Raw genomic sequence first — 27,219 nt, forward strand, 5'->3', positions numbered from 1 at the left:
ATGATGTACAATATATAGGTGAGGCAGGGGCGTATACATGTGTATTGGTGTCACCTTTCTGATAAAAACGTTTGGTAGCTTGATGAACAGACGCCACATGTTTCACAGGTACACAGTTCATTGCCCTCTAATCTATAAAAAAAAATCACGTTAATTATTATCGCATTTATTAAAACTCATATAAAACACTTTTCTATTGTGTATTGATCACATTAGATTATTTTCTGCTGTTAAAAACGGAAATGGTTAAAGCGGACATATTTTCATCAATATATTCTATAACAATGATATAATGTAACATTTACAGAATATGGTGTATAGATGCCTGTCTAAAGATGCTTTGTGTTGGAGTATTCAGTTTATGCATATTCCACTGACAGCTTTTTGTGGAAATTGCTGAAATTTGTTTCATATTTTTGTGCTACAGTACTTCATTTATATACATACAAATAATTCTATACATACATGTACAATGTACAATCTTGGTGATTGCAACAGAACAAAATAAGCTTATTTGTAAAAGTGACAATACACTATTTCTATCCTTTCTAGGACTGATTCTACTAATTCGTTCTATTTCTCCTAATTTACTGTTGGAGAGTCCCATAATGCACTGCACAGTTGAATGCCTCTTACGGTCTATAACACATCACCTATAAGTATTTTTATGAATGCCATTGTTTCTCCTGAAAGTATAGGATGAGGGAGTGCAGATTCCTTACATCACTTTGGTAAAATAGCTGAAATAAAAGTAGGAGTGGTGATATTTTCCCAGCACAGCAAATGTCTATGGAAATGGGGGTTAGAATGGCAATCCAAAGTGTAGGGTTTTAAAATAATGTTGATAAAGGCCCATATATACTATACAGTCTTCTGCCATAAGGCACCTTCTGCCTTGAATGGACTGTAAGATGCCTGTGGCAGAACACAGCTTAGTAAATATGGCCTTTAATAAATAAATGTGGGACAAAGTGTTTTACCCAGGTTCATAAGGAGATAACATTAGCATGCAAACAGTTTTAAAAGAACCAACATGACCTCTACACCTCTTCTTTTCCATCCTGTGTGCGCATGTTAAAGAAACACACCATAAATTATTAGGTCAATGCATACCAATTGTTAGGTAATTCCTCCCCTTTCTATTACACTTTGTTGTCCACCTGGACAACACGAGCATCTATCTGCAGTGCCACCTGCTACCTATGGTTGAGTAAGGCATAACCCCCTTTTTAATATCCCCACTACTGGAATCCAAAGTTAAGTACTTGGTGGTGTTTGGAGGGAGGCAATACTGCCTCCAGCAGGCCACCAACACGAGGTTTCCAGAGTGTCACCATTAAGGAGGCGTATCATGGGCCTTTAATTTTTAGGCTTTGGGGGTTATTCAATATGCTCCAAAACATCATCGATTGTCTCCCAAGTATTACTTTCTTTTACCATTCATTTCAAAGTGACAAAGTAGGTGGATAGAGTTAGACAAAAGCTGCCATCCTTCATATCAGACAAGTTAGATCAGGGCTGGCCAACTCCAGTCCTCAAGGGCCACCAACAGGTCAGGTTTTCAGGATATCCCTGCTTCAGCACAGGTGGTTCAAACCCACGGTGCTGAAGCAGGGATATCCGGAAAACCTGACCTATTGGTAGCCCTTGAGGACTGGAGTTAGCAACCGCTGGTGGATGATGAATATTAACAAAGGGGCGGGGGGGAACAAGTTGCGAGCACAAAATAGGACATAAAGGTCACCTTGCTTTTTGCCAGAGCTGCTAATATTTGTTTTAATGTGTTACATATAAACCAAGTTTCCTGGCAGTTTCTGAGATCCTAGGGCTTTTCTTTTGAGGGAAAGGGTAGTAGCATATTTTGTCAGCGGGTGAGGTAAGCTTCAAGGAAGGATATTGATGGTGTGTCCACGATGCTGGAATTGTGTGTCTTAGTGAGGATTTCCTGTGCAGGCTGGAGATTGGATTGGTGTCTCCGGTAGAGCTGCTTAGTTTGCTGGCTTTTATGTCCTGTCCCACGTCATTTGTTGGCAGCTTCTCATTTTCTGCTTTGCAATTTTGTAGAGCAAAAGAACAATCCTGTTGCACCATATGGTGAATATTTAGATGGGCATGCCATGGACTGTTATGGTCCTGAAGATAATTGTTATCCATCCCTTCCAGGGTAACATCTTTCACCGGGATCTGATCTTTGAACGCTTTTTGTTTCTTGGCTTTCTCATTGACTGGGACTGTATTCACAATGGGCTCTCCTAAAATAAATTCATTTTCGCCTGTGAAGGAAAAGCAAACGTGATCAGAAACAAACTAAAATACGTTTATTTGGTATTTTTACAATCTTGTTAGTTTCTGTTGGCAATCAACGTATTATTCTTATTTTATTGTATTGACTGCACGTGCGCTGTAAAGAGTGCACGTATTAACCCCTTCAGTTCCAGAGGTACTCTGCAACTCGAAGGGTAAAAGCACAACAGGGAGTCCAGCGTTATACAAGAGTTAGACAGGAGGTGGACTTCAGTCTGTCTAGATCTTCCAGCAACTTTATCTGCATGAGAATATTACCGGGCATTTTTTGGCGGAATGGGACCAAAAGGCTGTTGCAGCGCAGCTTGCTGCGGGACACCTCGCCACGAAGCTGCTCCTGCCCCCGACTGCCCGCTGCATGTCCCGACTGCCCGCTCCGACAACTGCATGTTTAAATGTCCCATGAGGGACATTTAAAGATGGCGTGTCAGAGCGCCCTTTCTAGGCAGTGTAGCGGTCCAGCGCGGGACATTTAAACATGCAGTTGACAGAGCAGGCACTGAAGACACGCAGCGAGCTGTCGGGCACAGGGGCTGAGCGGGGGGTCGAGACATGCAGACCTGGCTTGTCGGGTCAGACATGTGGCGGACGGGGGTCGGGTGCAGGAGCTGACACTGTGAAAAAAATGTCACATATAATTATGTTCTAAATTAGGTCTACACCATTAAACTCCCCCCCCCCCCTCCCCTCTTCATCTACTGCAGTCTCTCTCAAAACGTTTCCTCATCCACGCACACATCACACAAAGAAATGAATAAGTGCTGTGAGAGGAAAGAGTAGGGTCGGGATAGATTAGAGAAGGATCAGAGTAGTTCTAAGGCTCCAATTCCACTTACACTGTTGTCTCTGTTCTTTAATAAATGCATTAAGGTACAGTATATGCATCATGTAGAAGTGTTTCATTTCAGAGAAATTCTGATTAAATAACGTATGCTTTGGCGCTTGGCTATGACTATCCTTTATAAATCAAACCAAAAAAAAACCCCAACATAACATCTGTAATCAATGCAGGATTAATCAGTTAGGTGTAATTTATTAACTAGTCTCTAACAAATAAAGCTGGATTTATGTATCTGTGTCATTTTGGCGCAAAACTGGGCTAAAGAGAGGCATTTTTGCACTCGGTGTGTCAATTTATCTAAGAACATCGCTCCAATTTTGCCCAAAGTGCTTGTGATTTGAGTCAACAAGAGGAATACATACATACATACATACATACATACATACATACATACATACATACATATATATATATATATATATATATATATATATATATATATATATATATATATATATATATATACTACCCAAACCAAGGTTCATAATAAGCTTACCTGCGATGTGCTGCCTCTTCATTTATTCAAAACCTCGGTTTGGGTAATGTACTGTATACCTGTATATAATTATTATGATGCATGCACTTGCCAGTACATGTCAATGCTTACTGCTGGTATGCCAACTGTATATAGATATAGATATATTCTGCATCTACAGTACAGTACATTGCATACTGTATGTTTTTTTTTTGTCTCATTGTTTCTTTGCACCAAGCCTAAGGTGGTATAAGTCTTGGCATGTATCAGTCTGCACAAGATGTACTGTAGTAAACGTAACCACAAACGCATCTTGAACACTGAAATAAGCATTCAAAATGATACCACAGGACAGGTACAATAATACTTACTGTGAGTTAAAAAGTGACAAAAGGAAAAGCAGGTCTCTGGATGGAGACTTTCTGAATATTTGTTGGTTTCTTATTATTTGCATCCATCTAACCCCAAACTTGCCTGGATACATACAGTAGATCCCAAAACAACCGTTTTCCTATTTTGTTATGAATATGCAGGAATTTAGTCTGGTATTTTTCCATTGAAATTATTTATTTTTTTGTGTGTAAATTCTGATCCGTCCCCAAATCGTGCATCGGGATTAACCATGATCTTAATCATTAGTGATCTCGGGAAAGACAAATGTTCATGGCAAGGAAGCATCTATTAATATTGCCTATAATGATTGTGTTGCTGGCCAGAATGATGTCATTGGCCATGTTCAGAAGAGGTACTGGTTACACAGAAAACACTGTATGCCTAGTACTGGGGACTCCAGGCTGTAATGCTTCAGGGAATCCCTCGGTTCAGATTTTCTAAAGAAAGTAAATCAGTATTGAAGGAAAGGGATTGGAAAGGAAAGGGATTGGTGGTTTGATAGTGTCAGGGGCTGAAGAAAAAAAAAAGTACCAAAATAAAGATTTAAGTGTGTGTCCCATTTATTTCTCTGAGTTCGCACAATTACGTGTTCACAGCTAATTGCCATACATCAGAGAGCACTGTCTAAAAGTGGATACAAAGTACGTTCTAGGAGTGTGCATAGTTTTAATAAATCCATCTGAAATAAACGTAAGAAAAAAAGTTTTATGCTTTCGGTGCAATTCAAAAGGATCTATAATAAATAAAAGGCATTAAGCCAAAGTATTTAGTGAATGTTTTTTAATGAAAGAATAATGTTAGATTAGGTACAGTATTACACGCTCAGCGTATGAGCGGACCCCTAAAAGCTTAGCACGGAACAATACATCATAGTTGCTTTTTGAGTTTAAACAGTGTGTTAAGAAGAATTTGTTGCACTTCAAGAGTACCCATCTATCATGTGCCACTCAACACCGTAATTGTGGCTAATTTCAGGAGATATTACATTGACATTTACATAGACATGTTGTCATGAAAATATATAGAACTAGGCACAATAACAGATTTACAAATGTGGAGAGATTTCTTAATTTGGTCAGACAAACATATAAGGGCTTGGTTCACAGAGCTCCGATACATGAGAGTTTATAAAGTGACGTTATTTAACACAGTAACATACTTTATTGTCCCTGAAGTTAATGCGTCTCCTCAAAGCTACTGATAAAAACCACAGCTGTTCTATATCTCATTGACTTGATATCATGTTATTGTAGTGCAAACTTCCAATAACGACATGAAGTACTCTATCTCTTAGCCTTACTTCCATCCAGACCCCGAACAATGGACTCGGACAATGGACTCCTTATCACCTAGTACCTTTGTACCCCAGTGCCCCACTGCCTGTAGACATCTCTTACACTCACTCAGTATACCATATGCCAAGTACCTTCTCTTCCCACCTTCAAGTCAAATCTGAAAATCTACCTTCTGAATGAAGCACTTCAATAGCATGAATTAATGACTACAACCCCCACGCACAAAAGCACTTACCAACCATTGTGGTCAGGCACTGCCACATTGTCTCTGGCAGTCTCCCTACATAGCACATACTGTAGATTGTAAGCTCTCTGGGGCAGCGATACCCTTTTTTATCGAGTGCTTGTATGTTTGTTGCATTTATTGTATTTTATTTTCCTTTATTCTTATATATTTGTTTTGGAAAGTACTGCATGCGGGTGATATATCTAATAATATAAATACAGACATACTTTAGGGTTAATGTTATCTTAGTTACCAAGCCTTCTTGGCACTTTCAGAGCTCTATGAAGTAACATTGTACACGTGGCAGAGAATTCTGCGTTTTGGAGTTAATCCAGTACCTGCATTAAACAAGTCCAAGTTATGCTGCAGCGCCACTTATTTGACAGTTTCTGTGTGAGCCACTGAGTGCCCTAACGTACTATGTTCTTGGGACCCACATAGCTTACCATTTAACCATTATACCGCAACATTATATTTGCAATATTTCTTCAATATGTTAATCCAAGTCATGTTAACTATTAGAGAATGGGATGGCTCAGCAAGTAAAGACGTACGTAAACAATGGCACTGAGTTTGAATCAGGGGAGCCTTGTTCAATTACCAGTGTCAGATCCTTGTGACCTTGGGCAAGTCACTTCATCTCCCTGTGCCAAAATCATAGATTGAAAGCGCACCTGGGCAGGGACTGTGTCTGTAACATGTGCTAACATATGCTACTTGCCACGCGCTATACTGTAATTGTTAAGTGTTTTGAGTCCCACTGGAAGAAAAGCGCTAAATGAAATAAAGTTGTTGTTATTATTAATAACATAGAAAGTAAAATAAAGAGAAGGGTTTGTGCTCAGTTCAGTGAAAAATGTAAAACACGAGAGCTGACGGTTAAAATGATGACCAAACCCAATGTGCCATTGCTAGTGCTGACTAGATATATTTTTTTTAAGCTGTGCAATCACTGCTACTAAATGTATTGAAATATATTCTGTATTGACATACTGTGCAGTATGCTGTGCTTCTGTAATGGTGAGTTGCACAGCAAATATTACAGAATGATGGGAGGAAAAATACAATTGATTTAGTTACAGTATGCACATGAATGTGCTGTCACTTATGGCACACACTGTATAATTCTGTATCTTTTACATAAGGCAGAACACGTTCACACTTATATTGTTACACGTGTAGCCCTCTTTCCTGCTGCTATAGAGAGACTACTAGTGCTGTATGTACCTGCTGGCTCAGCGAGATCTGGGCCTCCGCTAACTGGGAGCCTGGGGTAACAATATGTGTACTTGGCAGCGCCTCCACTTACCCAGGATCCCCAATAAGTAAGATTCCCCTAGGTAAGAATAATGATAACAAGCCTCAACGTTGTAACCTTTTACTAATAAGTAATCGCAAAACCTTAGCGTACACCTATTAGGGATAAAACACATATAGTACAGTACATGAATAGCTGATATTCAGTAAATATACACCAGTGGCCTTGCCACTCTCCTCATTGAGTAATGTCACTTCCCACCACCGCGTGCACCCCACACCGTGTCCAATGTATAGACTCAGTCCCTTGGTCACTCAACCCAGTGTCCCCAAAGAACCCTCCCCCAAGGCGAGATCAGCGCCTGAAGGTACCGGTGTTGGTGCACTTATTAAATACCTTCCGGCTACTCCAGCAGCCGGTAACAGACTTCAAAAAGGATCCGCCGATCCAGCGTAGTCACTCACGAGTTGGGAATGTCCAGTAGCTTGAGCCCAAACCACTGTTCGCACACCGCAGCTCAGGAAGAACACTGTGTCCCTGTCTGCTATCCAGTAAGGGAATAGAACGTCTCTCTCGCTAGGGCTTTCCCTGCAGCACCACAAGCTAATGGTGACTCAGGGTCTGCACTGGGGCCTGAGAGGAAATCTGGCCTACGCAGGTGGGTCACTGCACACACACAACCTCTCCCCTTGCTCCTCCGGCACCCTCTGCTAGCGTGGTCTCTCCCCCACGCTTCCCTTTCCTGCCTGCCAGCAATCCCTGCACTCCTATTCGTTCCCTGGTGTCATGTGGCTCTGCTGAGGCTCATGGGAATTGTAGTTTTACTTCAGAGCCTCCTGGTTATTGGCCAGCCGTTCGCGCGCTTACACTGCGCATGCGAGAACTCTCTCCGTGCCTCCAGACCCGCATGAGTATTGCGCAATGCCCAAACAACATGGCGGCGCCCTGTGCTATCGGGCCGCCGCGGAACCTCCGGACGCTCCCTCACAGCACCTCCCGTGATTGCGCCCTGCAGCGGAGGTACAGAGGGGAAACCAGAACACCCCTACACACGTATACAGTTTTATATTGTTTTTATTCATATCCACGTTTTATTCATATCCATATGGCATTTCATTCCTTAGTACAAGGTAGAAGTCTGGCACTAGAATTCCAGCAGGTAGCTGTGGCACACCTTCTTAGTTAAAGTAACATTTTAAAGACTTACTGTTCACTGGGGCAAGCTGCAGGAACACAACTGTGTCTAACTCGGTGGATGAGGATGATCGCTGCGGGGGGTCTGGTGGTGGTGTGAAATGACGAGGAGTTGTAGTAGTAGTAGTAGACTAAGGCAGCGCTTATAGTACTGGCTACAGTGACTGCGACAGCGTGCAGCGCCAGAGCAAGTACATGCAGTCCGTCACGGGTGCCCATAGTGGGCGCAACCGCGACGGTGCTGCAAAGCGACGAAGCGGTCACGATCACCAGTAGTCAAAGGATTTTTACTTTTTCAGTAATCTCCGCATGATGTCAGCGGCACGTGAGCGGTTCAGTCAATGAGGGCGAACGTCTCAAGGCCATGCCTCCACCACGCCTCCGGTCGCCCTCTCATCTCCTGCACCATAGTGCAGAAATCGCTAATACAATGGTGATGACTGACATCATGTGGTCATGTCGCAGTCACATGCACTATAAGCCTGCACTTAATAGTGGTGGTGTGAGATGAGGTGGAGGAGGGTGGTGGGGTGAAATGAGGAGGTTGAGGAGGGTAGTGGTGTGAAATGATGAGAAGGATTGCGGTGGTATGAGATGAGGAGGAGGGTGGTGGTGTGAGGTTAATAGGTGGAGGAAGGTGGAAGTATGAGATGAGGAGGTGGAGGAGGGTGCTGGTGTGAGATGATGAGGTGGAGGAGAGTGGGAGTGTGAGATGAGGTGGATGGTGGGGGTGTGAAGGTGAGGAGTAGGAGTAGTAGTGGTGGTGTGAGAGGAGGGTGATGGTGATAAATGAGGAGGTGGAGGAGGGTGGTGGTGTGAAATGAGGAAGTGAAGGAGTGTGGTGGTGTGTGATGAGGTGGGTAGTAGTGTGAGATGAGGAGGTGGATGAGAGTGGGAGTGTGAGATGAGGAGGTGGATGAGAGTGGGAGTGTGATATGAGGAGGTGGATGAGAGTGGGAGTGTGAGATGAGGAGGTGGATGAGTGTGGGAGTGTGAGATGAGGAGGTGGATGAGAGTGGGAGTGTGAGATGAGGAGGTGGATGAGAGTGGGAGTGTGAGATGAGAGTGGGAGTGTGAGATGAGGAGGTGGATGAGTGGGAGTGTGAGATGAGGAGGTGGATGGTGGTAGTGTGAAGGGAATAGGAGTAGTAGTGGTGGTGTGAGAGGAGGGTGTGGATGAGGGTGATGGTGGGACATGAGGAGGTGGAGGAAGGTGTGGTGTGATGATGAGGAGGGTGGTGGTGTGCGATGAGGTGGAGGTGGGTAGTAGTGTGAGACGAGGAGATGGAGGAGGATGGGGGTGTGAGAAGAGGAGGTGGAGGAGGTTGGGGGTGTGAGATAAATACGTGGAGGATGGTGGTGGTGTGAGATGATGAGGAGGGTGGCGGTGTGAGATGAGGTGGAGGAGGGTTGGGGTGTGAGATGAAGAGGTGGAGGAAGGAGGGTTTTTCTAAATTTCACTCTAAATTGAATATATTTTCATACATGTAACACAAATGTTTATGCTACCTCAGAACTGGCATAAATTGTTGTGTTTTAGAGAAAAATGATGCCCCTGCCTTGTAACTGCTCCCTTACTCCTCCTCTTACTCTACAAACATTATCCAAAAATCTCAATTTAATGCTAGGTTAAAGCCGAGCTAACGCAGCTTTCTGACACAATAAGGCACGTGATTAAAATGCCTCTATTACTGTAGCATGATTGGGCTCTAATCCCTTTCCTGCCAGAAGGGCCTGCAATGTGGTTATGCAGCAAGTTCAAAAACTGTGCTTGTGGTGTTAATTAAGATGTTTTCAGCACAAGTACATAGAGAAACAGTGGCCTTGGGGTAGTGGCACTGGTTTTGTATGAAAGTTCCCACTTGGAATCCCAGTTCCACCTCCTTGTGATGTAGAGCATTCTCCCTGTGTCTCATTCGGTCAATTCTGTGCAATGTCCATTATAACATGGTGACAGCCATTCAAGTGAGTGGATATAATTAGACATTGGGGCCTACTAATTAAACTCCACTCCAAGATTGTCAATGCCATGCAAGATCTTTCACTATCAGAGGTAATCGAGGCTTTCTGAATACCGTGATAGCAACGCTCCAAAAACTGGTGGCGTAAACGGCCCAGCGATTTTTTTATGAAGGCTTATAGAATAGGCCCCTTAATAACTATTAATAAACCATGCAGTCAAAAGTTTATTTAGGTTGTACAATAATAAAAAAAAAACTGGAATGCAGGTTGTACAAAAAGAATCAACATTCTGCCTCAGTGTTAGCAAGGACAGATTGGCTAATAAAGCGGAAATGTGATTTAAAAACGGCAACCAGGGAATAAAAAGCTTCTCATAATTTGAACATATTAAACTGTTTGATGATTGTCAATGTCTTTGGATTGAATAAAGAGATGTTAGGCTTTAAGGGTGCATAGCTTCTTCAGGAACTGCCTCTAACAAGGAAAATGTATGAATGTTGTACAGGACGGCAAAACCAGCTAAAGCTCCTTCTACGTGTAGAATATGAGGTGAGATGTCCTCTATACTGTACTTAAGTATTAGAAAAAACACGCAGCATACTGAACAAACAGGATGCTTACTCAGGCACATAATAACCTTTAATGTACTGAGAAAGATGTCAAATGCACATGAATAAACTGATTATAGATATCTTATCTCATTACACATATGTCAATTCAAATATAATTTAAACTACACTATGAATTTTAATAAAACCATGCTCTAAAGTAAAAAAATATTTTTCTGACATGGAGGGAAAAAAAGCAATTGCAGAAAATGCTTGAATTATAAAACACGCCATACGTGTCTAATTCACCTGTTAAAATGGGTGTGTTCCAACTGGCTGTAGTTTAGCCAAGATGGCAAACAAGATATGAAATCATCTAACAAAGGGCCCTCACATTTGCTAAGTAAATATTGAAGCCATCAATGCTTTTAACGTTTATCTTCAAATTATAAAGAGATTTATAACCTTCAGATTGTCCGGAAACTCACATTAATGTCCCCTCTGTTCACTGGAAGGTAAAAGTCATGAAAACTAGAACCTACAAACAGACAAACCGAGTCCATTTTAAATGTGCTAGTCATAATAATTGAACAGAAAGTAATGATAAAAATAAACCTTGTAACAAGGTGATATCGTTGGTAATTGATTTGTGTGGTAGCCAAATTAATGAAGGTTGAGAATCTGTAATAATAACAGTATTGCCGAATGAGCTTAATTTTTTCACGTGATTCTGGTCTAGTCTCTATGGTCTAGATCCACAAACCTTCGTTAAATCAGGGCTCAGGTTGTGATGTTACCTAAAACAGCATTGGATGTTATGTGCCATCAGTATCTCATTCACATACAGTAGGTTTAATGTGACATTATTGTAGAATAACGTTGTATTATCTTCCAATAATGTGATGTTATGCCAGTTGTGCATTACTCCTATCCAGACCTCGGCATAGAGCTTTTGCTGACGTGGAGAGAAAGAAGAGGGGGAAATAATGCCAGACAATGTGAAAATGATCAACTCATATGTCCTAATAAATGATACCCTATATTAGCGTGAGGAATGTATAACAGGGATTATTGGCAGGGTGCAGCACTGAGAACTTAATGTTAAATGTACCAAACAAAACGTGAAAAAGAAATTCCACTGGAGGATAGGAGATCTCTTGGAAGCACACCATACATATAATAAAACGTAACATTTAATCCTAAAATGAAGGCATATATCACTAACAAATAATTTAAAATAGAAGTTAAAAGAGGAAGCAGCACAGAGGAATATCGGTGTGATTTGCTCTCCTGACTACAATATGCAGGAATGAACTGTGTACCCAGATGCAGTGTGGTAAATAGGAAGCTGAATCCTATTGGGTAATAAATACTCAGCATAGGGATAATTGTATTGCTCCCTGTATATATATTGAGTCGCTAATGAGCTCACACAACTGGTTAAATATCAGCCTATCTCTAATAGATAGTGTGTATGTATACATATATATATCTGTACTGTGTTAGCCAAGCTTAATAATCAAAAACAAATACTCGATACCATTCTGTGGCTAATGAAATGCTTACATTTGTGCGAGCTTTCAAGATACACTGATCTCTTCTTCGGGCGATGTTACAATGGATTAAGCAAGAAAAGTTTTACATTAAAAACGCCAGGAATGTTATCTGTGGATGAACCCTATTCATCCACCCTGTGCGGTATGCGATTTATGACTTTAGGTGTTAAATGGTACCTGAATGTTTTTGATGTAAGTGTGTATATGTGTGTAAATATAAATGTATAAAGCGCCCACAGTGGATATAGCGCTCTATAAAAGGTGTGTGTGGTGGGGTAGTGTATACCAATGGTGTTGGTGGGTGTTGAAATGTAAGAGGGTGTTGCATTACTATATATGTGTGTGATTACTATGTAGTCCCTATTGGTATATAGGGATAGAATTACATTGTACATTTGTATGTGTAAGAGACAGGTGTGTGTGCATTCATATAGCTCAGTATTTATGGACATGAGATTTAGCACTCATGGGAAGAGAGTTCTTTTGTGTAGTGGCTCATGAAACTGCGGTCTCAGTTTAGGCCACCGGTCAGTGTCTCGAACAGTTTCATAAATTTGTGTAGCCAGGTACCCTCCGGTCTCCCCGCGCTCCCGTTTCCCCCCTCCTTACCCTAAGTATGTTTATCCAGGGCAAAGGAGTTGCCAGTGGTCCTCGCCCTAGGGCACCGCCATGTCAAGTAGCGCATGCACAGAAGCGGCGAGGGCCTGGAAGAGCCATGGAAGGTTGCGCACAAGTGGGGCAAGGTCGCGGCGGCCATTAGAGTTGCACATGCGCAGTGTTCTATGTGCACGCAGTCCCAATGTTAATTGTGCAGCAGAGAGACTGCAACTCCCATGATGCTTAGGGAGGAAGTTGCCTGGTGACACACGATAGCCAATGGGATGACTGGATTGCTTCTGAAGGAAGGAAAGACTACTGCCTGCTGGGACAGGAAGTGAGGAGTCAAGACCTGGACACTAGAGGTGCAGGTAGCGTCCACGGAGCAGTGCTCCAGGGACTACGCCAGATGTATACCCCCAGGGCCCAGTTAGTCCCTTGAGACACTGTAGAGCATTGTTGTATGGTATAAGGAACTGCCTTAAGACAGGGACTCCTTCACCATACTCATAGAGAGAGAGAGGCTGCAGCACAGTGCCTGACTGTTAGCGAGTGTGTAGCTGAAAGAGAATCTGACTCCATAGCAGAGACTGTTTGCAAAGGATCATCCGGCTTAGGATCCCTCCCCTGGGGAGTCAGATTGTGTATCCATTCCAGCAGGGAGCTGCGCATCGCGCCGTGGGATCACGTTGCGGAGCTGCTTATCATCCAAGGATCATCCTGGTTAGGACAGTAACTAGGGAGGTACAGTAGTATAAGTGCACCAACGGTCCCCAACACAGGGAAGCGCTATCCCCCACATTCACATTAACTTTATAGCTGGTGGACACTCAGAGGTTAAGTGCCCTGGCACATTGGTACACCAAACACAAAGGGTGATGCAAGGACTGATATGTGATGTAATGCCATGATTGACATATTCTGACGCTTTTGATGTAATGATGTTATGCAATGATAAGTTTGCCTAAGTTACACTACATGCTCAGTAAATACTGTTTCGTTCCACTGTGTGTATTTACTGTATGATTGGTCTGGTGAGGGCACACTCCCACCACACTGGGATCCCTCTTCAGTGGAGGCGCTGCACCGAGTGTAAGTATACCCCAGGCCCCCACTGGCGGAGGTTCAGGCCTCTTGGTAGCCTCACAGGTGACAGCAGCATCAGTAGTTATAGTACCCCGGGGGTAAACCCGCTACATTTGTATTCATGCAACCATTTATCTTTCGGTGTTCTAAGATTACCTTTGAGTATGGCCACCTTCAGATCGTTCATCTTATGGCCAGAGTCAGAGAAATGTTCGCCGACAGGACTGTCTCTTGTTCCATGTGTGATGCTGTGGCAATGCAGTTTAATTCTCTTGTTTAGCCCCTGCCCATCTCACCTATGTAGTAGCAACCCCCTGGGAATTTCATGCACATGATAAGGTACACAACATTGCTGGAGGAACAGATGAACCTAGGGGATTTTGTACTCCAGATTGCTGTGTGGTATTTGTATTGTGCCTGCTGTGTGGAGCGCAGGTTTTGCATCTTGTGTCCTGGCATGGTCTTGTCCCGCATTCAGTTGTATTGTTGAATACTTTACTCCTCACCATCATTTCCTTGAGATTATGAGGTTGTCTGTATGATAATAAGGGTGTTTCATGGAAGACCTGTTGCAGTCTTGTATCTTCCTGGAGAATGGGTTGTAGTTTCCTGGCGATCTTGCGTAGTGCTTCTAGGTGTGGGTTATATGTGACCACCAAAAGGTACCCTGTCACTTGTCTCTTTCTTTCTGTATTGAAGGAGATCACTTCTTGGTATTTTGGTGGCTTTGTGGATTTGCTGGTCTACAATTCTGTGGTTGTACACTGGCGACACACTTTATTCGAGCTCGGCTAGTCCCACGAATTCGGGTATACCCGGGTGTATTGAGGTTTGTGACTGTTTTCTGCCCGAGTGCATTGAGGTATTTTCCAGGCAGGGATTGAAGCATTTTATTCCCGCTGGCTGCAATACTGCACAGTATATATATATATATATACTGCATTACAATTCATGAATTTATGCCATCTGGTAGACACGCGAAGCATTGCAGCCTATTAAATCCTAATCATTATCATTTAACAGATCAGCCGCCCGTCAGCCAGGCATGAACCCAGGCTGGGAAGGCAAACGCAACGGGGCTTGTCAGAGGTGAGGAGCGGCGCATTCCAGGTATCTGCCAGGTACATACTGGGTATTTGCTCGAATAAAGTGTGTCGGTGCAGTATCCACGGTTTATGAAATCCGATTTCAAGGCTCTAATTCGCTAATTCTGCTTTGTCGGAATATATCTCGTTGTATCGTATGGCTTGACTGTAGATGGTTGCATGCTTAGTGTGTGTGGGGTGGAAGCTGTTGTCCCTCAAATAGCTGGCTCTGTTTGTAGGTTTGCGGTTTATAGAGGTCTGTAGTTGGTTGCTCTTTATAGTAATGGTGGTGTCTAGGAAATATATTTCGTCCGGGGAATGGGTTGAAGGTCGGGTGGAACGTATTGAAGTTCTCATGGAACTGTATGAGGTCCTGTTCACAAGAGGTCCAAATCAGGAGGATGTCATCGTGTACCAAAGGTATGTAAGGGGTTTCAAGTGACAGGTGGAAAGAAAATCACTTTCCAGTTTTACGCAAAACAGATTGGCATACTGTGGTGCCATCTGAGTGCTATATATATATATATATATATATATATATATATATATATATATATATATATATATATATATATAGTTCCCTGTATATATGCTAGTTGCTGAGAATGCTTTGAATCCAGAGTTCCCAGATTGGCAAAATAGCAGTCTGTTATTAGCAGATCACCCAATCCTCCAGGATAACCTGTACTTAATTCAAGCCCATATACTGTAGATGTATATCAAGCTCCTAATGACTAGAGAGCCTCTATTACCGATCACCAGACAAATTGTTCCATACTGGAACTACTAGTTATTCAGAACAATGTAGCAATTTATTTAACTACTGTACAGTAGCTCCTAATGGCTCTTCTCATTTATGTTCTGACCCAGCCCTGTACTTAATATCTCTGTGCCCCGAGAGAGGCACCAAACACCAGCACCAGCCGGATTGCGAGTCCTACAATACCAGATATATATAAAATCTCAAATTTGCTGTATAATGAGCTCCTATGGCTCATTATTAAAGTACAAAAATAATTTATAGGACTGTAAAATATAAAAAACAGAACTAAGATATAAGCATGTATGAGTAATACTCAATCACCAGAAAACTGCATGTGTCCACGCCAGAATCTCATTAGATGGTAAGGTGCCTTCTTTGCTGCATGTGGTAGTCCAGCAGTAGAGTGTTGGTAATCTGTACGCCGGTTGATGTAAACACTCTGTGTCTCAAAGAAACACTTCCTCCGTCTGCACCTCCTTAGGTTGGCTCCAGTCCACATGAAGGTCCCCAGCAAGAAACTGAAATGGTAACCCGCTCTCTGCAGCCTGGAAATTAGCTCACTGTTTGGCTTGTGATAAAATCAGCTACTACACTCGCCGCTCCAGGAAATGCCCTACGCGTTTTGTCACGAATGACTTTGGCTTTGTTATTGGCACTATTGTACAACAGGTGCTACTCCAATTTAGTTTTCTTTTTGTCAAATATATATATATATAGCCCCTATTCCCCCCCCCCCCTAATCGCAGATCAGGTCCCCTAAGGTGTTCTGGGGTCTGGCTAGATGTCCCTGTGTGGTGCATACCTGCTGGCAACAGGAGGGCCTGAGTCTCCCGCAGTGACATGGGGGACAACAGGAACAGGTTACTGGGTTGGATGCCTTCGTCTTTGTTCAATGGTGCAGCGCCTCCATCTGTAGTAAGCCCCAGGGATGCGGGGTGGAATCCCTACCACGGAAATCCCCTTCCCAGGGATTGAGAGATTCCAATCTCACACAAGGATTATCTTTAAATGCAGCAGTCTCTTTATTCTCTTGGGCAGCAGGAGCAGCCGACAGGTACAGTGATGCACAGTCCACTACTGTTCTCCCTTGTGATGATCCTGCCGCCACTCTGGACCAAAGGGCATCCAGAGTGGGGCTAGCTCTTCCCTCACCCCCTAAGCAGGGTGAGAGGTATTTGGTCCACCTCACTGACTACAGCTATATCAGCTCTACTCATGAGCTGATCACTCCTCTCCTCACTAACTCACTATCATTACTGTCAGACTGACAGAACACACCTAAATAGGAAAATGCACTGCTCTTTTACGATCTCAGCAGGCACCGCCCCTGTGTTTCTTGCTTTGACACAGGGTCAGGTGACCTACCTCCACCACTCAGAGCCAGTGCTTGAAGTGGGGGAAACCCATGATAACTCCTGGCAACCTGCCCTTAGCAGGGATTATACCAGGAGGAGGATAGAACTATAGCCCCATTTCTTACCAGGGCTACATATATATATATATATATATATATATATATATATATATATATATATATATTTATATATATATATATATAATTGCTGATGACATGTCCTAGAAAATAAAGAGACAGAAAGAAAAATTATTCCCTTTTTCTTTTTGTCTCTTTATTTGCTAGGACATGTCATCAGCAATTATGTTGTGATATACAAATGTTTATTCTTTTTTGTTTTTATTTACTTACGATTGTTTTTATTATTGTTTTGTTCGGATTCTCGGCTGATTTGGGCGGTATCAGGTTAATGTGTCTTTTTCTCTTCTATTTTGATCAATAAAGTCTTTTTTTTTTTTTTGCATTAACTGATCAGGGTCACGCACTCACATAGAGGGGGCGTGAACCCTTTACGTAGTAGCGCGTGACGTCTGAGTCCCCATAAACCTTCACTCCGTTGTTACCAGTTATGAAAGTTATATGTGTTTTGAATCCCTATTAGACCATTGAGGATAGAGACCCATTGTGGTCTATGGGCTATGGAAAAGGAGGTGGGTCTTGGCGTCTGACATCACTCGCGTGCCAAATCATTTCAATGTGCTGATTTTAAATCACAATGTTACACCATGGTGAAGTGCTTTGCGCGAAACGCGTCGTGTGATGCCGCCTCTCTAGAGGTTATTACTGCATGATCCATTAAAATGGGATTACTTTTTTATGAGTGAGCCCCCTCTGGATCTGTTTTTTTACCCTGGATGGTGCTCTGTTTTCATTCAATTCTACTGCTCATTGCATATCATTTGAATGTCATTATCACTACATTCATTATAGTTGACGCTATGCTCTTTACAGGAGAAAACATGGCTTGCCGTTATTGTCCATGGAAGATACATCGTTAGTGTTAACATGACGTTAAGTAAGATTAAAGCCATGTTAAATGACTTAACAGAGCTTTGTGACTCTCCAAGCTTCATAATAATGCAGTCCATTTATCAACCAAAAGGTACTGGCACTGGACTTAGAAAACAGGGACTGGATTGGACTCCCATGGTGTTAAAGGGAGCAGTAGTCCCTCAAAGTTTCTTGCCTGCTACATTTTTGCAATACTGGTGTAAAGCAATAGCACTGTATTTTTTTAAGAAAAAAAAAAACCTAAAAGCTGGGGGTGAGTCTGATGGGACAGTGGTAGGGAATTCCAGAGAGAGGGGGCAGCATGGGAGAAGTCTTCTAGATGTCAGTGAGAGGAGGTAATAAGGCCGTTTGTCATCATGACACTCCAGTATTAATCTGTTCATCAGCAAGGAACTAAGGTATACATCTGTTTTGAGACAAGTCAAAGGCAAATTACATATACTGTACTGGAAGTGTACCTCCAAACATATAATATGTACAACACCCATGCCAGTAACATGAGTAATAGAAATGGTTCATTCAGGCCCAAATCAACAGAATTCTGGAGCCCCAACAAACTACAGCACAATTCATTACATGGGAAAGTAAGCCTCCTATTGGTAAATGAGTTGATGAGTCAGAACCTTATCATTTTATGAACATGGGAAACAATTATAATGAGCTTGAGTGAGTAGTTGGTGAATACATCAAACACAGTATGCAAAAGCCCATCAATCCCTAATTCACTGCAAGTCACTGACTACTAGTAAGCTGCACTGCTGGAATTTTGTGTTTGAACATATTAATGCTCCTCAGGGAAAATGACACCTATACTAAGTTTACGTTTGTGGTTCTTTCAGCTATTTATTCAAGGTAATCATGGCCACACCTAAAAGAGACACAGATATGGTTAAACATAGATGTAAATTAGATTAGGCTCAGTACGAGAGGTAAATACAACTGTCTGAAGGCAGCTATAACTAGGCAATGTTTTTGCCAGATCAAACAAGGAAACACCCTATTATCCCACCTCCGACAAATGTTCAATCAAGACTAAAAACTCCCATCCACAAAGTTCCATAAACATGCTGGAATTTTAGGGGTCTGCATTTAGCCAAACAAATATAGACCAGCTCTTTGAATGGTAGAGATGGCTTTCCAAAGACATTACAGCTCCACCCTGTTAGAACGCGATCTGTTACAACGCGAATCTGCTTATAACGCGATGCAAGCGTAGCTCCCAATTTTCTTATTTATGAATACAGTCAAAAACTGGAATATATTAGTTGCTGCACCCAAGAAAAATATATTTTTGTTTCTAATAGCCACATGCCCAAAAATGTGCTACATTTGATACTTCACACTCTTTATATTAATATTTATGGGAAATGCTAATATCCCAAGCCAACTACTTAATTCACTTGATAGAAATGTGTCCAGATAATCAATTACTCATTGGGAGGAGCTCAGAAACCCTTCCCAGGATGGGCTGGTGTGTACAGGTAGATTAGAAACCTAAGCATTATTATCATGCAGGATAAATAACAACCAGTTTTTAATAAATGGGTGGGTTTTAAGCAAGTGATCATCTTTACTTCAATGCTAAGACTTTAATCTGTAAGGCAGTTAGTTACCTTACCACGTGTCTAATGCTTTGAGACAGAATAGCTTAGTTTTCACTATGTGCTTTAATTCTCTGTATATATCTAGTCAGCTTTGAGGTTATTACCTAGGCAAGGTATTCTCACGTCCAGATTAAGTAAAGATTGTAAGCAGCACTGAAGGATTTGTACAAATTGAGTTACAGTAATACTGGGCCACCGAAAAGCATTATGGGTGGTCAGTATGAAACCGTAGAGGACAGCGCCTAATTATTTCAGACTAAAGTAAAATTAAAATATATAATTTTAATAATGTAAAGAGTCTAAATCCTAAAATGATTTACCATATTATTAAAAGTGATTTTTCTTCATTTTTGATAGTATAAACTTGCAATGCAGTTTTAATTTAAAACTGTCAAACAACTTGGCTCCAGGGTAAAGTAATGGCTATTACAATGATCATAGCCCCTGACAAAGCTCATAGAGTGAAACGCATAAGGCTATTTGATTGGCGCCGACTGCCCGCATCCATACAAGCACCGGAGGAGAATACCCACCTAGAATGTCATCACGTTCCGGGAGTGACATCACGCGGACCGGCAGGGAAGACGAGTGCTCGGGATTTGCAGAAGACAATGGTAGTGTTCCGACCGATACCCAGTGTTGTGGTCTAGCTGCGTTTTGCCCTTGGCAAAATTGTGAGTGTATTTGACCATTTGTTCATTTTTTCCTTATATAAAATAGTATTATACTACATTCTTTATGTCCTCTGTCCATTTGCGAGATCTGGAGTCTTCCTAGACACCTGAGATCTCTGAATGTCAGCTACCAAAAGATTTACATACTGCTCTAATGACCTAGCACCCAACTTCCATCCCGTCACGTGAGTGGAATGTATCCATCCATCTTCATTTTGTGCACAGTAGGAAACTGTATTGCACCGTATTTGTCTCTGTTTTTATTTTTATGTATACCCTGGGACTATATTGTGCTCTAATGTTTTTTGTCATACGTTAGATTGAATTTGGAAAATCTCCTTGTAGGAGCTGCACTGGTCCTGCAGGGTTATATTTCTGTATCCGTTTTGTGATTTCACTATTTATAAATAATCATATCAGTTTGTCTTTATCCCTTCCTCACTTTTTAATATTCACTGATTTACATCCCTTTTTATTAATTATATATGCGCATGGTGGATATCTAGTAACACGCTCCTCTGAACAAAATATGTATTTGTGTTCTGCTCAGATCACTCCTGCGGTGTGAGTGATTACATGGAGCAGTGGCAGAAGTTAGCATACAGCATGAAGAACGGCACAAGAACCATGTGCAGTAGCGGATTTCCCATTAGGCCCGGCCCTATGGCGGCAACATTTGGGGCGGCAAAAATTTCCGTCCCCATATACATTTGCTGCGCTCTCGGACCTATAGGGCCTAATGAGAATGCACATACATGTGTCCTACCGCCTCCTTGGTGCTGCCCTCCATCTCCTTTGGAATCCCAGCGTTAAATGACGTCGCGGACGCCCCAACGTGACGTCACATGGCATCTCGTTGCCATGGCAACATGACGTCGTGACGTCATGATGTTGCTTTACCATAGCGACGCCACGCACCATCACGTTGATGACGTCCACGGCGTCATTTGACGCTGGGATTTCAAATGAGATGGAGGGCGGCACCGAGGAGGCAGCGGGACGCATGTGAGGGCCTAGGGCCACTGACCGCCGCTGCCCATGTGCATTCCAGCTCTTCTGCTGTTTCTGCAACAGCGCTAGGGCTCTGAAAAACCTGCTGTGAGATTCTGTTTTAGCGTTCACCTAGGCTGCCTATGTCGTTCCTTACATTGCTTTATGTTATTAGGTTTTGTATCACTATGTTCTACTGTAACTAGAGTTCTACTGTAACTAGAGATGAGTGAATATATCAAAATTCAGGCTGCGAAAATGAGACTGAGAGGAGTCCCAATTATATATATATATGAAACAGCTGTCTGTGGGTGGTTTTCTGGGTATGCACCTTAACCCTGGCTGTGCTCAAAGCTGTGACCATGCAGCAAGCTTAAGCCTATAGGGAACCATGTTAAAAATGGTTATTGAGGCAAAAAGTGACACTGTGTGCTCATTTGCATGTCATTTCCCAGAATCCCTTGCTGCAGTGGAAGTGCTGTATGCTGGGTGATAATGGGGAAAGGCGGGGTTGCAGACCTGCCTAAGACATGCAGATGAGCATACAGCTATATTTGCATATTTGCTTTCCTGTGGAGGGTTTTTGTCACTTTTTTTACTCACCATAACTTAACTCAGTATTATGGTTTGGCCTATCCCATAAGCCTCTCTTGCATCCCAGTAAAATCAACCCCACACTGATGAGACCCATCAAGGTCGAAACAGCTGTCTGTGGGTGGTTTTCTGGGTATGCACCTTAACCCTGGCTGTGCTCAAAGCTGTGACCATGCAGCAAGCTTAAGCCTATAGGGAACCATGTTAAAAATGGTTATTGAGGCAAAAAGTGACACTGTGTGCTCATTTGCATGTCATTTCCCAGAATCCCTTGCTGCAGTGGAAGTGCTGTATGCTGGGTGATAATGGGGAAAGGCGGGGTTGCAGACCTGCCTAAGACATGCAGATGAGCATACAGCTATATTTGCATATTTGCTTTCCTGTGGAGGGTTTTTGTCACTTTTTTTCTCACCATAACTTAACTCAGTATTATGGTTTGGCCTATCCCATAAGCCTCTCTTGCATCCCAGTAAAATCAACCCCACACTGATGAGACCCATCAAGGTCGAAACAGCTGTCTGTGGGTGGTTTTCTGGGTATGCACCTTAACCCTGGCTGTGCTCAAAGCTGTGACCATGCAGCAAGCTTAAGCCTATAGGGAACCATGTTAAAAATGGTTATTGAGGCAAAAAGTGACACTGTGTGCTCATTTGCATGTCATTTCCCAGAATCCCTTGCTGCAGTGGAAGTGCTGTATGCTGGGTGATAATGGGGAAAGGCGGGGTTGCAGACCTGCCTAAGACATGCAGATGAGCATACAGCTATATTTGCATATTTGCTTTCCTGTGGAGGGTTTTTGTCACTTTTTTTACTCACCATAACTTAACTCAGTATTATGGTTTGGCCTATCCCATAAGCCTCTCTTGCATCCCAGTAAAATCAACCCCACACTGATGAGACCCATCAAGGTCGAAACAGCTGTCTGTGGGTGGTTTTCTGGGTATGCACCTTAACCCTGGCTGTGCTCAAAGCTGTGACCATGCAGCAAGCTTAAGCCTATAGGGAACCATGTTAAAAATGGTTATTGAGGCAAAAAGTGACACTGTGTGCTCATTTGCATGTCATTTCCCAGAATCCCTTGCTGCAGTGGAAGTGCTGTATGCTGGGTGATAATGGGGAAAGGCGGGGTTGCAGACCTGCCTAAAACATGCAGATGAGCATACAGCTATATTTGCATATATATATATATATATATATATATATATATATATATATATATATATATATATATATATATATATATATATATATATATATATATATATATATATATATATATATATATATATATATATGCATATGCAGCGCTAGCAGAGCTTACAGAATAACCCCCCCCCCAAAATATATATATATATATATATATATATATTTTTTTTTGGGGGGGGGGGGGGGGTTATTCTGTAAGCTCTGCTAGCGCTGCATATATATATTTTTATATATATATATATATATATATATATATATATATATATATATATATATATATATATATATACACAGTATATAGGAGCTCGACAAAGGACTCTTTTGGTCCGAAATGTCGCCCATTGTTTTCCATGTTATTTGCCAGATGGTACAAATAAATCACATTTATGAATATCTTTAGGCGAGTGCTGGGGAATCCTTCTTTCTCTCTCTCTCTCTCTCTCTCTCTCTCTCACAATAAATCAGTTCTGTACTATGAGAAAATACTTGTAGCATTTCTTTTAAAAAAAATGTTTAAAATGTATTCTAATGTAACAAGCATTTTTGTTTCTATAGCAACCATTTACAAAGTAACATCCCCTTCCTCTTCTGAGACAGGCTCTGGCACACCCCTTTGGCCCTCTCTCTAGCAGTGCCAATTGTATTGAGTGCCTGCCAAGTCACATGATCTTCAACACAGAACTTTGCATCTTGTGTACTCTTCTGCAGCACTCCGTGATTTAGTGAACCCCCGAGCCGAATCTTTGACGATCGATCACAGGAAGACAGATCGATCGCCAACTTAGCTAATCACTTGTCTGTGTGCAGATTGTATTGATGCACATATTGAATGGATTATTATTATTTTTTTTTAAATGGCAGCTGAACTGCTGCTTTAAGGCTTTTTCAAGTTAGATGAATCAAACTTTTTTTTTTAATCAATCCCCGAATATTCGCACTTGAGAATAAATGCCAAATTTGTGGCGAAATAAAATGTTGGCAAATAATTGACCCACCTCTAGTTACATTTATAGTATAATTTATAGGAGTCAAGAACACAAAGAAAAAATGAAAACCTTCCCTGCTTATGAGTCGTGTGGATAGTTTATTTACAAGGTGTAGTAATTGTAATAGTTGTTACATTAGCATATTTTTCTGCCACCAATTTAAAGCAGCAATCGCCCATAGGCAAGTTTCCTCCTCTTACCTTGATATGAACCAGGGGATCTTTCTGACCTGAATTACATTCCCCTGACTAACGGGGACTCCATACTGTAGTTCCCAAAATATGACACTTTTATAACCCCACTGGGGTCAGGCTCAGCCTGGTGGCAATAGAAAGCCACTACTATCTTGGCACAATTAAAAAGTGTAATCTCCATAGCCCCCCGCGGTTCACATAAATGGTAAAGCAAAATTGAGCAACACGGATTGCTGCTTTAAAGCTGCAGACCAAGCAATGTCCTACATGTGTTTTTTTTTAAACAAATCAGTTCTGTGCTATGAGAAAATACTTGTAGCATTTTGTTTAAACAACTATGAATTACATTTTTAATGTACTGTATTAGAATGTAACAAACATTTTTTGTTTCTATAGCAACCATTTACAAAGTCACATCCCTTCCTCTTCTGAAACAAGCTCTGACACACCCCTTTTTGAGCCCTAGCCTCTCTCTAGCAGTGCAACAATTGTATCTAGTAACTGCCTGGTCACACGATCTTCCCCACAGAACTTTGCATCTTTGGTCCCCTTCTGCTGCACTGACAGTCATTTAGTGAAACCCCAACTGAATCTTCACCGATCGATCGCAGGAGAACGGATGGATTGGCAACATAGCTAATTACTTATCATTGTGTGGATTGTATTGATGCGCATATTAAAGGGAAATAATAATAATAAATTTAAAAAAACGCAGCTTGGACTGCTGCTTTAAGTAGATTTGTACAATCTGAAGGTCTATTAAAGTTGAATTTAAATAACAAAGCATGTGGGGTATTTTCTCAGTTGCTACAAATGTCCCACATCCAAGGACTGAAGAGTCACACTGTGCTGCTAGCAGTGTGCCTGGAGCTTCTGATTTGTACTTACAGTATCATACGATGTGGGCACACAAGGAACATGAGCAACAAGATGAACAACTCTTGCGTAGCCAGCAGCAGAAGTGCTACATGGCATCTAGGTATGTCAATTCATTACAGGTTTTGAAATGGTGATGATTAATAACAATCCGAAAACAGGCTGAAGCTGTAGAAGTGCCAGCAAATTGCAAATCTTCAGGGGAAAAAAAGTTTGCCAGGGGCTGAATACATTGTTTTACTCACAAAGTTGTATACAGTACAGTAGTAAGACCACATTCACATACACTGGATTGAAAATCGACATATCCATACGTTAATATTCATACCGGGAGCAGACTGGGCTCTAAGCTGCATGTCTGATCCTGCTCTTCTTATTTCGATGAACACCCTTATTAACTGTATCAGTGCCAGTGGCAAGACTCCACGCAGTCTGACATTGTGAAACACTTGTAGATTTGATTTGCAATGTATTAGGCCCCTAATTTTAAACATGATTTAGAATTATTTTTTTGTAAGAACAGGACACAAGTGCCTTTCACCATGCAAACTGTCAGACTTCTCTGAAAACATGCTTTTAGCCTTGAATAATGTAATGTGCAGGTATTAGGAACAATATGCTACTCCTTGCTAACATTATTCTACAGTACTATTTAAATCTTTAATATGAATACACAAGTAGTGCATTAGTTAACTGTATTTTGAAGATATCGCTATCATATATATATATATATATATACACACATATACATTAATATATACATATACGTGTGTGTATGTATGTATATATATGTGTGTGTGTGTGTACTGTATGTATATGTGTGTGTGTGCGTGTGTGTGTGTGTACTGTATGTATATATGTATGTGTACATATATATATACACACACACACACACACACACACACACACGTATGAGTGTGTGTGTGTGTGTGCGTGTGTGTATACAGTATATATATATATATATATATGTGTGTGTGTGTGTGTACTGTATATAGTTTTTCTTAAGTTGTTTCCTTCCTGTTCTTCTGTGTTACTTCCATCCTAGTCAACACTGAACACTTCTTACCATCTTAATTAAATGTCCTATATTTTGCATACAACACGTATTTGTAGACAGGGAAACATTAAAGCAATAGTTTACAGTTCCACATACCTGCTTTAAACACAACGATGTGTGTCTGTTGCTTTTGCCTCTGTGTTATGCAGTAATACTGCTCCTCCAGCCGGCTGATATCCATTTTGCTTGGCTTCCTGGTGCCGTCAGCAGGATTCTTGCAAGTGTGAGTCACAGATAATATCTCACACATATATTTATATGCCTTTACCACTTGTCCCCACAGCGAGCAGGTCTCCCAGCAGCTCCAGCACCATGCCATCTCCTCTCACCTGTGGGCAAAGCACTGCGCGATGAATGTTCCAAACCTGCCGGCTAACGCAGCATTAGTTTAAGCACTAAGCCAAGTGACACAGTTTCTTCACTCCCTGGCACTTTAAAGCAGTCTCTTCCCTATCTGGTCATTTGTTACGAGTATTTCAGGTTGTCCTAGATGTCTTGGTTCAAAGTAAATGATAAGTACAATACACAGAGATTATTATTGACATAAGGAAAGAACACAAATCATAGCCAAGTAAAAGACATTAAATACAAAACAGCAGGGAGGGAGAGACACTGTAGCAGGAGTGTCCAACTCCAGTACTTGAACCCACCCCCAGCCCCCCCCTCCCTCCCCCAACAGGACAGATTTTCAGGATATATATCCCAGCTTCAGCACAGGTGGCTCATTCAGAGGCTCATACGAAAACTGCGCTTGTGATTGAGCCACCTGTGCTGAAGCAGAGACTGGTTGAGTCACCTGTGCTGAAGCAGGGAGTGATTGAGACACCTATGCTGAAGCAGGGACTAATTGAGCCACCTGTGCTGAAGCTGTGACTGATTGAGCCACCTGTGCTGAAGCAGGGATATCCTGAAAACCTGACCTGTGGAGGGGGGCTTGAGGACTGGAGTTGAGCGCTCCTGCACTATAGCATGGTTTAAATTTTCACATTAATATAGGAGGATTACGGGTGTTATTCATTACACTGCAAAAGTGTCGATCGGGGCACTATGGTATGGAAACCCCAATGGATGTACATTGAAGTTTCTATGC

General features: G+C 41.9%; 1 protein-coding gene across 1 annotated transcript; it reads right to left on the reverse strand.

Annotated features, from left to right (window-relative positions):
* Positions 1 to 150: 150 nt before the first annotated feature.
* On the reverse strand, positions 151 to 26,712 carry C2H9orf152 (chromosome 2 C9orf152 homolog). The gene is made up of 2 exons (XM_075587907.1): positions 26,226 to 26,712; positions 151 to 2,273 (listed from the first exon to the last, which is right to left on the reverse strand). Exons 1-2 carry the CDS (start codon positions 26,446 to 26,448, stop codon positions 1,777 to 1,779), a joined length of 720 nt encoding a protein of 239 aa, XP_075444022.1. The 5' UTR covers positions 26,449 to 26,712; the 3' UTR covers positions 151 to 1,776.
* Positions 26,713 to 27,219: the final 507 nt, after the last annotated feature.

The sequence above is a fragment of the Ascaphus truei genome, chromosome 2, assembly GCF_040206685.1.
Source record: "Ascaphus truei isolate aAscTru1 chromosome 2, aAscTru1.hap1, whole genome shotgun sequence".
In the NCBI taxonomy this organism is placed as follows: Eukaryota; Metazoa; Chordata; class Amphibia; order Anura; family Ascaphidae; genus Ascaphus; species Ascaphus truei.